The 14,635-nt window shown below is 40.2% G+C and overlaps 1 protein-coding gene and 1 pseudogene across 11 annotated transcripts in view; both read right to left on the bottom strand.

The window, feature by feature from the left end:
• The window catches only part of LOC104602732 (DENN (AEX-3) domain-containing protein), a 141,319-nt gene extending 135,672 nt beyond the window's left edge, over positions 1-5,647 (bottom strand). For 4 of the 11 annotated variants that reach the window (XR_002022971.2, XR_016080454.1, XR_002022972.2 and 1 more), the window contains exons 1-2: positions 5,479-5,642; positions 4,579-5,233 (exon numbers count right to left, since the gene is read on the bottom strand). Coding sequence is in view for 6 of the 11 variants with exons in the window: in XM_088894804.1 (XP_088750930.1) it covers positions 4,579-4,926 (348 nt within the window). In the remaining 5 variants the exon portion in view is untranslated. Of the gene's footprint in view, positions 1-4,578; positions 5,234-5,478 lie in introns of all 11 variants that reach the window. The other 7 variants (XM_010266516.3, XM_088894805.1, XR_016080453.1 and 4 more) reach the window with 6 other exon arrangements.
• Positions 5,648-12,393: 6,746 nt separating this feature from the next.
• LOC148804026 (granule-bound starch synthase 2, chloroplastic/amyloplastic-like) lies at positions 12,394-13,212 on the bottom strand (annotated as a pseudogene).
• Between the last annotated feature and the right edge of the window lie 1,423 nt (positions 13,213-14,635).

Below are 14,635 nucleotides of genomic sequence, written 5' to 3'. Positions count from 1 at the left end.
ATATTTCATTTGCGGTTAGTGTGGTAAGTCAGTTCATGCAGAAACCTCTGGTTCCTCATTGGGATGCGGTTCTAAGAATTGTGAGGTATTTAAAAGGGGCTCCTGGTCGTGGTTTGATATACAAAAGTGGTGGAAAACTTGAAATAAGAGGATATACTGATGCTGACTGGGCCGCTTCTATGTCTGATAGGAGGTCTACCACAGGCTATTGCACTTTTCTTGGGGGTAATCTAGTGACATGCAAAAGTAAGAAGCAGACAGTCGTGGCGAGAAGCAATGCAGAGGCAGAATATAGAGCTATGGCACATACTACTTGTGAATTAGTGTGGCTAAGGAACATTCTACAGGAGATAGGATACAATGTTAACACTCCAATGAAGCTCTATTGTGACAATCAGGCTGCAGTTCATATTTCTTCTAATCCGGTGTTTCATGAAAGAACCAAGCACATAGAGGTTGACTGTCACTTTATGAGAGAGAAGGTGCTGAATGGAGTGATAGACACTGCATATGTTAACACAGGGAACCAGTGGGCAGACTTATTTACAAAAGGGTTGAGTCAGGGAAGAGTGGACTACATATGTAACAAGCTGGGATTATATGATATATACTCACCAGATTGAGGGGGAGTGTTAGTGTAGGGGTATTTCTGTCTTTATACTTATGTTGAGGTTGTTGATCTGTAATATTATATTAGAACGTGTCCCTCACTTAAGTAAGGGCACATGTGTCTTTTCCATTATGTTGGTAATATAAAACATGTCTGGCCAAATGGGAGAGGTAATTTTTCTCTCATTCGAACCAGACTTTTCTTCTCTCCTTTTCTCCTCTTTTCTCTCTCTCTTTCTTTCTTCTTTCTTCTTCTCTCTTCTTGGTTGTTATCAGACTAACAGAACTCAAGGACAGGCCAAATCATAATAAATAGGTTTCAGTAACACTGTCCCAGATCTCCTTGGCCGAGGACATCTAGAGATAGTGTTGACTTATATGAGGCTGCATTGAGTTGACCAACCATCCTATGACTGTATAGTTCTGCAACCATTTCTCAAATTCAGGGTCTATCTCTTCGGGTTTCACCTTACTGCCTGTGAGATACCCTAATTTTCCTCTACTACAGACATAAATCCTTATAGAGTGTGCTTAAGCAAGATAATTGGTTCCATCTAACTTAATTGTGGTCACACCAATCAAAACGGAACCTACCGAGCCAAGCTCAGAAACTGGCACCTGCTTGAAATCACTTCCGTATTGCTCCATTAATCAAACGAAAATCAAAAAACCAGAAATTTGGTCTTTATATACATACTTGAAGTCAAAACAGTACCCAGATGCTCTGATACCAACTTAAAGTTACTACTGTTAGCAAAACTTTTAGGTTGAAAAATAACCTAGAAATCGAAAGAGAAGAAGAGAGAAGAAAAGAGAAGAATAGGAGAGGAATAGGGGCAAAATGTTCTATTACTGCCGCCCTAAGCAGTATTATTTATATGTGTTTAACATAACATTAGGTAAAAGGACAAAAATGCCCTGCTACCTATAAAAGTACAAGAAAGCACAAAGCAAAAATAAGCAACAAAAAACTGAACTTATGGGACCACAAGTAAAAATATCAGGTCTGGTCCACTATATCACTACAAGGTTCTTCAACCACCCCACCACCAACTTGGAATTAGACATGTTCATGGGCCAAGTAGCCCGACAGCTTGGCCCGGCCCAGCCCAATCTAAGTCGGGCTTGGACAGGATTTCAGGCCCACGGGCCCGGGCCTAAAACACTGGGCCCGACCTTCTTTCGGGCTAGGCTTGGGCGTTTTCAAAAAAGCCCAACTCGAGCCCAAACCCAACTTGATAATGTATTATATAAATAAAAATATATATTATATTTTTTCTTTATTATTCTTCTCTTTTTTCAAGTAATAATGAGATCTTTCATTATTTTTTTAGGTTTTGAGGTCTTTTAATATAAATAAAATGGTTTTTAATTGAATAAAATAGAAAAAATATTTTTCCAAATTTCTGGTCGGGGTCGGACTCGGGCTCAGGCTCAAGACCTAGGCCCGATGGCCGAGCCAAACTCAGGCTCAGGCCTGAGCATACTCTGTTAATGTAAAGGCAAAGCTTGGCCTGGCCCAGCCCATGAACAGGTCTACTTGGAATCCCCTTCAACAAGAAGCTACCATACACCCAACTGATTTGCCTGACTTGCAAATTGCATTACAGGGCTGCTAGTAGTTCTACTCTTACTAAATCCCCAAATCCCAAGGGACCCAAGTAGAGAAGTACAATCTCTCAAAGCTCGTTTCTCAGACCCCCCCCCCATTCCAAAGCGCCCTAGATTGCCCCGATTCTTCCATCAAAGTTTAGCCTCAGTGAGCCTTCAAGTAATGGAATCCATCATACAACTACCCTAATCTTACCGAATGAACACCTTGCTAATGCTAACAATTTTTCCATAAATCTGAATAGGAGAATTTACGAAATAGTCCTGTAGTCTTTAACCAATGGATTGCCCTATTCAACACACAAGCCTTTACATCTTGGCTACTCCTCTCCCCAAATTGTCCAAATCAAGGCTGCTCTAGCACATCTCCACATAATTCTCCATCTTTCTAGGCAAAATGAAGATAGAAGAGTTAAAGATCATGCATACTTCTACTGGCATGTTCCACCTACACCAAACAACAAAAAAAGTCAAGCCCATAATGCTACAGAAAAAGGACAGGACATTAGTAGATAGTAACAATCCTCCCCACAAGCTCTATAGAGAGTACACTAGTTGGGTGAAATACAAAGGAAAGGTCTTCTCTTCTGTAAGTTATCTAAAGTGTTCACTTTCCCATGATACACTTCCCAACAAAAGGCCATTATCTTATGGGGAACCGGCCTACACCAAATTTCCTTTGAAGGGAAAACCTGTTGAGAGGAAGACTGACAAAGGGACTTATGAAAAGAAGCACAAGAGAAGGTCCCTTTGGAACTGGGAACTAACCCTTTTGCCTAGATTAGAAGGATCCAAACAAATCTAGTTCGGGAGACAAATCAAATTAGAGAGGGAATCAATTTCCTCATCCCTTAACCCCCTACAGAAGCCAAAATCCCAATTCGAAGCCAAGGGGGTTCCCATAGGTGAGATAAAGTTTGAAACAGCCTCTTTCTTATACAAGGAGACAGAAAAAAGTAAAGAGAAAAGGTCCTTTAAAGGGATATCTCCAACCCAAATATCCTCCCAAAATCAGACAATGTTTCCAAAACAAATTTCATACCTGACGTACCTAAGAAACTGAGGAAGAACACTATGAATGGCTCTCCAAGGTGTTGCTAAAGTATCCCACCTTGATACACCAACATCCCACCCATCCTCTGATCTACCATGAATACTTCCCACCACCTCATGCCATAACTTCTCTGTCTCTCTAAAGGCCACCGCCATAAACACTTCCCCAATAACACTAGATTTTTTCCGAACCACCTTTCCTAGACCCAAACCGCCCTCCTCTTTGTTTCCACACACAATTTCCCACTTCACCAGCGTTTTTCCTTGTCTCGATTCCCAAAGCAAATCTCTCATTAATTTCTATTGTTGCCAACTCATTATGCTATAATACCATCTTGCCTACTCCAGCCAGATAGCAGCAATAGTTTTCACTTAGGAATATGTCAATTCCAGTAATACATCGTGTTAGTATCCATGGAAATGGAAATATGTTTACATTTTAAATCATGGTTATCCCACCCTAATGTAATGAGGCAAGGCAATAATTCTATTAAAATTTAAAAAGCATTGAGAGGTATATAATGTATCATTATTGAAATCCATTCTCTTTTCTCAAAAAACTGCATAAAATTACTTTCCATATAGGGACTATTGTTTAAATTTCACAAAATTGTATAAGAGGCTTTTCCATACTTGTTCACTTTTGGATTTTCCTCTCTACTTTTTGCAATTTTTATATGTAAGTCGATATGCAGTTCACAATTGAACTTTTTGGTAGGCCACAGAGGTATTAAAGCATTTAGAGGGAATATGGGTAAAGATGTAGCTTTCACCCTGAGTGAGTGTGAGTGCCTGTTATCATGCTAAAGTTGGCTACTCACTAAAAGGAAGCACATAGAAACTTACTCTGGAAAGCACCTGGCTGGTGCATAGAAAAAGTGAGTAGATGGAATTTCCATACTCTTCAGAATTTGTAATAACTTGTAAGATTTCATCTGTTTCATTAATGTATTTGATATACTAAAATCACCCTTTTAGACAAAAGATATGCTTATTGATCACAAAAGTCCAATTAAATTATATGTTAGCAGTAAAAGTCCCAGGGATCATGACTGTTCTCGTGATGCAAAGTTAACTCAAGAAGGAACATAAATAATTGTTTTTGGAGTAAGTAACATAAATGATTGTTCCTCATATCACATATGGATGGAAAGCTTCCACTTAGCTGTGATATTGTAAAAGCTCCACTGTTGTTTTAAGCTTCAATAGAAAGGTAAAGCTAAAAAATCCATAACCCACATGAACCCAATGCCTAATTAAAAGGAAAAAATAGAAATAACCGTAAGGAATCAAAAAGTGGCATACCATGCTCTTGGAGTTAAGTCTGTACCACTGACGCTTTTGGTTAGCCAGGATCTCTGGGTTGAAACTTGATCGCTCCTGTTCCTTTACATTGCCACCCCACCGCCAAGCCTTCTGCATCTGAGTCTTCCATCTCGAGAAACTATTACTTCGTTTGTGTCCAGCAGATGCAACCTCGCTTTGACTGCGTCGATGCCCCGGTGCCAGAGGTGGCATGTTAGCACTACCCGTATGCACATTTTGCACTGTCTCACCAGAAACTCTAATTGCATCCTCAGGAAATTGGTCTAAGGCCCAAGGTGGAGATGCTGAACGTTCTTCATGTGTGTCCACATCCCCCATTTTCTTCATTGGGTTCCACTCATCCCATTCGTACGACACCCAGCGGGCCGATAATTAAACCTCCACTAAGTTCCATATTAAAAAGGATAGCCTAAAAAATTGCTCCCAGTATGTTAACTTGAGAAAATCGTGTCAACATCTCCTGATCAAGAAGCCCCGTCACCTTTATTGTTTTCAAAAAATAACACGAAAATCTCTTATTATGATTCTTAATCCTCTGTAAAACACGGCAACATCCAATAACCAGTGCAGATCAAAAAAATCCAATCTCCGCGTCTCAAACTTGATTCAGGGCTTTGATATGCGATTTAACTCTCTGAATACAAAAAGAAAAGGATCCAACTCATAAACCACAAAATTTTCATGAACAACAACGAAATCCAATCAAAAACCCAAATAATTACACAACACAATCAATTAACAGTCTTCATGTTGAATCCAGATATAAACGGATCAAATATTTCAATCAAAACCGAAAAAAAACTGCAGAAAATCAGATTCTGCAAAAAAACAATAGAATTACAAAAACAAACATAAATATGTAATGATCCTCGGACGCACCTACTCTGGATTTCTAGGGTTTCGTCTTCTCCACAAAAACAACGGAAAACTTGAGAGAGAGAGAGAGAGCACCACCCACAAATAGCAGAGAAGAAAGAAAGGCGAGAAGGGAGGGATTCACACGAGTCCCTCCTTTACATGCACTTTGCGTTTCGTCGTAAGCTTTTTCCAACTATTATTAATTTTAAATTTTAAATTAATTAAATAAATGTAGGAGGCAGTTTCTTTATTATTATCGCCATAACCTTGTATTGATCTCTGCAATCTTCAACGAAAACGTCTTTTGTCTCATTGGAAAGCGACGTGGCAAGCGAGCGGATGACCACGCGGTCACATCGAAGTCGTTTAGTTGGGTGGGCTCCATCGCTAGTTTCCCGGGGACGAGTTTCGTAACCGCCCAATGTGTTGTCTCCTTCAGCCAAAGCCTCCTTTTCCATCGACTCCTCGTGAGGAGAAAGTGCTACTCATGTCACTGTCTTGGAAAACATGTGGGCTCCACCGGATGAACGGCTCAGGAGAGTCGTGTACAGGGTGTAAATGCGAATGACGATGAGGGTAAAAATCTAAAATAAGTGGGAGATGATGCCCGAATAGTGGAGGGAAGTTGCGAGAATTGGAAGCACGTGCTCGCCTGCCGTTGTTCTCGGTAATGTCTCGGGCAGCGTTAAATTTAGAGGGTTGTTTTTTGGCGCGATTTCGAACGTTCTGCGATGAAAGCAAGGCGAAGTGCTGTGGCGCCTTTTGTTATTTTTGGTTGGGACTTGGGATCATTGGGATCCGCGGGAATGCAAAACCCGCGGTAGGAGTAACGAGTTAACGACTAACGTCTAAACCATCAAAAAGGTCAACTGGTCATGAATGATCTACGATGCGGAGTTCCCTTGATATAAACGGTCGGATATGTTAGGTGGCGTTCGTTTTTTTTTTGGATTTTAGGAGTTGGTCAGATTATCAATTTATTTTATTGATAAGAAATTCATGTTTTTTATTTTTAGATTTGTGTTGGGATGAGGATTTTTTTTTTGTATTACTTATCATGCCTCGTTCATTTACAACTTTGTAAATTATCTAGATAAATGTTTTCGGGGTAAATTCACTTATCCAATATGTTTTATAGAATTTCTTTCATGTGAAAAAGTTACTTTATGGAGTTGATTTTACCATGTGGTTCATTACTAAATTTCAAAAAAAAAAAAAACAACATTGTAAAGTTGGTCGATAGGAAAAAGATACCCATTGACCAATAAATAGACAGCCCTAAGTGATCTTCATTTCTTAAGTGGGTAAATAACTTTTTCACCTAGAGAAAATTGCCAGCACTTGGATGGAACAAAAATAAAAGAACATGGGTAGATGCACTTGCCAAGTGTTTCCTTACTTGGATAAATAACTTACCAAAAATTAACAAGGCTTTAGGTTTGATCATTTTCGCCCAGCTGGGCAATTTTGGGCTTGGACCTATGTTTTCTGTTCGGACCCATATTAGGTTGGTCCTGGGCTCAATACTTAAGACCTGAACCACATTTATTAATAGTTACACATTTACATATTATTTTTTATGTTATATTGTATGTTTTATATATAAATTTTATAATATGATATTTATAATTCATATTTTATATTATAGAATGTATAAAATAATTTTTCTACATAGATTATTTGCATATAATATAAAGTATTATATATTTAATGTATTTATAATACAAGTTATAGGCATGGAATTTTTTTCCAAATAAAATAAAATATATTGATAATTTGAAAGTACATGAAGCCCAGAAGAGTCGTATATAATATTTACATCAAACTTACTAGAGTACTAAATTATTTTGATCTCTAGGGATATGTTATGCTTGAATGTCTTCAAATTTTGTGATATTGTGCATTATGGTTCCGATATGCATTTGAGTTATCCAGTTGCCAATGTTGGCCCTTTCTTGAATGGCCTATATTACCTGTGCCGCATCAAAAAATAGAGATATGTGTTCATAACATGTGCCGCATTTGAGTTATAGGCATGGAATTAGGAATGTCAAGTTTGGGCTTATTGTTTTAGGCACAAACCCCAAGAAGATGCTTAGGCTATAGCCATTATCACGGGTCACTATTTTGAAAACCGAATTGGACTAAACAATCGGGTCGTTTGACTTGGGAACTAGACATGCTTCCAGGTCCAGTTTTGGACTAAATTGCTTTATTTTTTGGAAAAAAAAAACGTTGAATTGGCCAGAGAACCACTGACCTAACTGTTAAACCATCTTACCTGAACAACAGATTGTGGTTGAATAAAAATTATTTAATTTCTTTTTAAGGATGACCATTAACAGATAAAAGAGGAGATTGATAGATGGGGAAAGTATTGAAACAAGATCTCAAATATGAGATCTATGTGTGTGTGTGTGAGAGAGAGAGAGGGGGGATTAGAGAGAGATAACAGAGAGAAAGAGAAAAGCAAGATCTTAGAAGTAAGATATGAGATCAGAGAAAGAGAGATATCCAAAAAGTCGGGGAGAAACGTCGCCACTGTCATCATCACTAGTGAACATTGCATCTTCCTCCTGAGTGTGTGTGTGTGTGTGTGTGTTTGTATGTACATGTATGTATGTATGATTTTTATCATAATATTCCAGTCTAAGGGTTGAATTTGCCAAACTGCTTGAACCGTTTGACCCATATGATCAAACCGTTGACCTGGAAACCAGTTGTCAAGGTGGTTCCATTTTCATATTGCTTTTTAAAACATTGTCACAACTCACAAGTGCAAATCCCAGCCCGGCTTAGCCCATGATCACCCCTGCATATGATATGAGAATATACGTGACCTGAATTTGATTTGGTATCCAACAGATGTGTAAATCAAGATTTCGAATTCAATATAAATTAGCATATTTTATAAGATTAAATATCGAATAAAAAAGCACTATAAATAAATATATAAGTCTTTCTAAATTTTTAATTTTACTTAATTATGAAGAATTTTAATGCTAACAAATGATATTTCATGTAGGTGTGAAATTGGATTTGGTCCAATCATGATTAAATGGATATCTGAATCTAACTTAAATTAAACAAATCATATAATAATAATAATTATTATTATAATTTTTTTTTCTTCATTCACTTTTTAGTATTAAATTATGTTATATTACCATGCACCTCAAACATAGATACGTGCACCTTATGTTATACTATTTATTTAAGCTAGGTGTCCTTTTTATTTTTATGGGTTGATTTGTCAAAGGGGTCCAGCTTTTTTTTTTTCTATAGCACACAAAGAACAGTTGAAAACAATGAAATAATGATAATTGGGATTATGCACACCTCTTCTACAATGCAAACCTTTATGATTACCAAAGAATTAACTAAAAACTCATGAAATCAAAAGGCCAAGCCTCTTTTAAGAAGTCCCTGATTTCCAAAACAAAGGAGCTAACCAAACATCTCTTATACAATGCAATTCATGTATGGTGTTGATTTTTCCCTGATAAATTTTAGAATGTATCTCTTAATGCAATCCATGTTTTATACAATTAATGTTTTTTAGATTAATTTATTCACATGAAATGTCCTTTGAGGTGTTACTTGTTTTATAAGAAAGGGATCAACTGACATATTTTTTTAATGTTACACACTATACATTACAAGAATTATAAGGTCCGCTAGCAAGGTGCATATAAGGTCCGCTAGCAATGTCACATAGAGCTTGTAGTTCTACAAATTGATCCCATGCATCCCAGTTAGAGAGGTGACAAGTAGAGATGGCAATTTTTTTCATCTCCGACGGGGATTTGACCCCCGACTTGATGGGGTTGGGGATGGAGATTGAGGTCCATGCCCCGCCTTGACCCCGATTTTATATATATATTGATAAAATGTATTGAACCAATTTATTGAATGTTCCAATGTATGGTGCATTCATCTACCAGATTACCACAACATTGAAAATACCCAAACAATATACATTGGAAACCAAATGAAATTAGGGGTGTCAATTGAACTGGATTTGGTCTAATCTGATCCATCCCATGTGAGTCCATTACAAATGGACCAGGTCCAATCCAATCCAATGAATATTTTGGACTATTTTGGATAAGTCCAATTCAATATCTGGACCATCCAATCTATTCAAATTCGTTTTAATTTAGATTGGTTCAACCCAAACCCAGTCCATTGACACCTATATTATTATCTTATATCAACGGACTAGATATTGGCTTAATCAAATCCAATCCAATATGAATTTATTATGAACGAACCAGATTCAATCCAATCTAATAAATATTTTGGACTGGATTGATCCAATCCAATAGGTCTTATTGATCCGTCCAATCCATCCAAATTGAAGGGTCGAGTCCAAAACCGGTCCATTGACACCCCTAAATGAAATGGATATCTACCACAATGCCAAACACCACCCCAATTATCATGAACTTCTTTTGAGAATAATCAGCTAGCAAACTTGTGATTGCCGCTTATAAAAGACTGAAAAATGTCAATCTGTTTTAAATTAAACCTACCTACCAGGTTACATTCCTTTTTGCTCAAACCTTATCATGTCCAATTTTTTATTACATGGTCCCCAAGAAATGTAAGTGAGTTGTGTTTGCATGACAGAAAAGAAGAAAAGATGAAGAAAAAAAATGAAGCAATCACCATTAAAATAGCTGTTATAATTATTTCAAACAGTATGGCTCATCATTATTGTCTAAGTTATGTTACTCACTTTAAGTCATTGGGTCCAGAAAATAATCCATACCACCCACTCACCTGGAATGATTCTTGCCACCAACTTGAATGCATTGTTTTGGCCCACCAGAATAATATATATTGTATTGTGCATATAATGGAATCCCTGCTTTCATGTTCACATCTGCAGAATATATGATGAACTGATGAGGACTGTCCTCGTCATAAATACATTAAGTCTTGAAGTAATGAGCTAAGGATATTCTCTTTTCATGTAAGGGGCCGGCTGAAGTGGCTAGACTGAATGGCTTATTGTTTTGTCTTTAATTAAATAAGATAATTAAGAAGCGTGCAGTTTTCTTCTTTCAAGTCTAATAAGACAAAATTCATTTGGCAATGCTCAGATAGTCCAAGAAAATACAGTCAGCAAAAAAGGCCAAGTAAACAAATATTCGCTTAGACAAAATAATAAGTTATCTTATCTTATATCTATTTATTAATATGGAATTGGGATACGTGGATCATGCATTCAGCGTTGAGAGAATGGTATCTCCACGTGCAGATTATAAAGTAGGCGTGTGAGGATAATCCATTATTTTGCACGTGACTCTCATTCTAACATGTGAGGAGATTCAGCTTCTCAGAGACAATTTGCATCCTCTACATTAGGATGCAGAAATTTGCACCCTCTCTCTCTCTTCTCTTTGTCTCTCCCACTCTCATTCTCTTTGTTTCTTGGTCTTGGAGAGGGATGGGGTTTCTATTTGTTTCTATTCTCCTTGCAGTCTGTGTTCGGTTTAGCAGAGCTTTGGGGGGCTTACTCTTCAGTCTTCGGTCCTCTTGCCATGGCTTTCTCTTCAATTTTGCTCGCTTGCACTAATGGCGGGTGGTTCTTGCCGTCACTTGTGCAAGTTCAAAGGGCTGCTTGCAGACAACACAGTGAGACTCAGTGACAGCATGGCTGTTGATAATCTCAATGGTCGGCATCGACTCGACGGCAGCCTTTGACGCCAAGGGATGTTCATAGTGCCCTACCCTAATGATCTCAATCTGAGCCAGTTGTTCGAGAAAACGGTCAAAGCCTGAACCCATCAAGAAATCTAACATGCTTACGGGTAGTAGATGGAGTCTTGAACCAAAGTCGTCACCGTAGTAAAGCTCAAAGTTTCCCCTCTTTCCACCACCGCCTTCAGTGTCGCCATGTAGGCCTCGATGGACAATAATAGGGTTAAAAGGTAAACAATCTACCAATGTTCCTTCAGTTGCGGTGGAACCCTAGATTCGTACTCTGAATGTCAGCACCTACCGGTTGCATGTGCAGAACAAGGGGGCTCAATGATTTCCCCAATAAATCCCTCATCGCAATCAGGGCAAACAATAGTTTCTCAAATCTAAACTGTTATGATCCTGCGCGTAGGATCCCGTCATGGGCCGGTCCATGGTGCGAACTCCTAGCTTCCCCTTGCGCCTTCCCTTGCGTGCAAACCCTATTGCGGAAACTGAATGGGTGATTTGTCTAAGAGACCACTCGAACTCTCCCTTGGGGTGATTTGTCCAAGAGACCACCCGAACTCTCCTCACTATTTTCTTCGCTGCGAAAACTGAATGCCTTTATTTCAATTCGTAGCTCCTTAAATAGGAGATTACAGAAAGGAATTCCTAATTAAACTCAAACTCCTAATTACCTACTCCTCATGGTAACTCACTCTTACTTAAGATAAAGATAAAGATAAGATTAGATAAAGATAAGGATAAGGTAAGCTGGCGGCGAGTTGGCTTGACGTGTCCAGAAAATGGTGGGCCCACCCCTATGAGCTATCGTGTGGGCCCCACTCTGCTGCTGCTGTCGGGTGCGTGCGCGCAACTCATGGTGCTGCTGCCGCGCAGTGCGTGCGCGCGGCTCATGGTGTCGTTGCCGCGCGGTGCGTGCGCGCGGCTCATGGTGCCGCTGTCGTGCGGCATCGAGCGTGTGCGCAGTGCGTGCTGTCGTGCAATGCGTGCGGTGCGCGTTGCGCGCTATCGGTGCGTGCTGCTGTGCGGCGTTGCCAGGCAGTACCTGCTACTGTGCGGCCTGTCGTGCGTGCTGCTGCCTATGACTGCTCCGCAGTGCGCTGCCGGATGGTGTGCCCATAACATTACACCCCTCCTGGACTACGAGCTTGTCCTCAAGCTCGTGTTCAGGATACATGGCTTGGGACTCTGCGAATGGATCAAACGGTTGCACGCTATTTCTTACTCCACCAATAGTATGAACAACAGGACTGGCCCGTTTCTCAGTGCATAACGTTGGACTATTTGATGCAGACCCCCTCCACCTTCTTTAGTTTTCAGCTCCTAGGCGTAACCATGGCTTACAGTGACTACCCGCTCTGCTGCACTCAGGCCAGCCGCAAGGCCATTGAAGTGTTCCCTACCTCCTGGGTCATATAGTTTGAAGTAGTTTTGTGGAAGATCCACATAACAAAAATCACGTACTGGACCACGACCCCGGTGTGCAATGTTGTGGATCATAAGAATGCACCGGGTATGCTTACAGTCGAGGACCTCAAGGGCGGCCTTACCGAAGAGGACCATGCGTTTTAAAATATCCTCTCGGCCTTCCCCATATGTATTTTTCTCTATGTCGTGGAACATAAGGCTGTCTATGAACACAAAATCCATGCCATCAATATAAGCATGAGAGAAAGTTACCTCTATATCCTGCCCCTCCACCTTACATCTATTGCGCACTCCTGTTTCTTGGATTTCTGCATAGTTACTATACTGTGGTTCCGTAGCCATAACTCTATGTCCACACCGAGCCAAGGCCTTCGGTAAAGCCCCAGCAACATCGCCAAGCCCTCCTATCTTTGTCAAAGGAGCGCATTCTGCAGGTTCTACTATAATGTTTGTGACATCGTCTCCGGCCACAGGAGATTTTACAGTTTCATCCTCCGTGCGCTAATCCTGGGAAATAACTGCGGCTGTAGGGGCATCGATCTGTTGTTCGCTGCATGCCTCTGCCCAGTCCGGACGACGTTTGTTCGTGTTGGTGATTCCCTTCGAACTCATTTCTTTGTTGGAGAGGAATGCTTTCAGCAGGCGTCGCATCTCCCGGACGTCTTCCCTGACTTCACGAACCTCCATGCTGGTTTCTGCCAGTTGGTGTTCCAGTTCGTGGACCTTGGAAGACAGCTGCTCCATATCGCCCGTGACGTTTGGCTTTGATACCAATTTGTTATGATCCTGCGCGTAGGATCCCGTCACGGGTCGGTCCATGGTGCGAACTCCTAGCTTCCCCTTGCGCCTTCCCTTGCGTGCAGACCCTATTGTGGAAACTGAATGGGTGATTTGTCCAAGAGACCACCCGAACTCTCCCTTGGGGTGATTTGTCCAAGAGACCACCCGAACTCTCCTCGCTATTTTCTTGGTTGCGAAAACTGAATGCCTTTATTTCAATTTGTAGCTCCTTAAATAGGAGATTACAGAAAGGAATTCCTAATTAAACTCAAACTCCAATTTGAACTCAAACTCCTAATTACCTACTCCTAATGGTAACTCACTCTTACTTAAGATAAAGATAAAGATTAGATTAGATAAAGATAAGGATAAGGTAAGCTGGCGGCGAGTTGGCTTGACGTGTCCAGATAAGGGTGGGCCCACCCCTATGAGCTGTCGTGTGGGCCCCGCTCAGCTGCTGCTGCCGGGTGCGTGCGCACGACTAATGGTGTCGTTGCCGTGCGGTGCGTGCGCGTAGTGCGTGCGCGCGACTCATGGTGTCGCTGTCGTGCGGCACCGGTCGTGTGCGCGATGCGCGCTGCTGCCTGGCGGTGCACGCTATCAGTGCGTGCTGCTGTACGGCGCTGCCAGGCGATGCCTGCTGCTGTGCGGCCTGCCGTACGTGCTGCTGCCTATGATTGCTCCGCAGTGCGCTGCCGAATGATGTGCCCATAACATAAACCCTAACAAATCGATTGCGTCTGTAGCACCACTACGAAGATCCAGCCAAAGCCATCTATATAAGCAAACCTAGAAAAACCTTTTTTAGTTAGATTAGGGAAGCAAGGGAAAGAAATCTGATAACACATAACCCTATTTCTTTTAGAACCTATTCAATAAGTGAAGAAAAGAAAAACTGAGGGTTGTGCTCCACACTACCACTTCCTCGAAACACAAGATTTCATCACTGAAATCTCACATAGAGATTTGAGAAATCAAGCTATAAAAGCCCTTAAGTTACCTCACTAATTTTCATAAGAGAAGAAAAATCCAAGATTTTTGCATTGATGAACAAATTCAAGATATTAATGAAGAAAGAAACCATAAAATTCCTTGTGTATTTATGGGGTTATGGGTTCAGTTCAGAGATTTAATAACAAGAATTTTTTCTTATATCAAATATTAATGTGATTTTGTGTTATTTTATTTTCACAAAATAACTTGAAAATTAGTCTATGATTACAAAAGAGTTAGCGCCCAGTAACTTCAGTTTATT

Source organism: Nelumbo nucifera, chromosome 1 (assembly GCF_055504915.1).
Source record: "Nelumbo nucifera cultivar China Antique chromosome 1, China Antique-T2T, whole genome shotgun sequence".
In the NCBI taxonomy this organism is placed as follows: domain Eukaryota; kingdom Viridiplantae; phylum Streptophyta; class Magnoliopsida; order Proteales; family Nelumbonaceae; genus Nelumbo; species Nelumbo nucifera.
The sequence above is the reverse complement of the archived record's forward strand: the minus strand, read 5'-3'. Positions and strand labels throughout refer to the sequence as shown.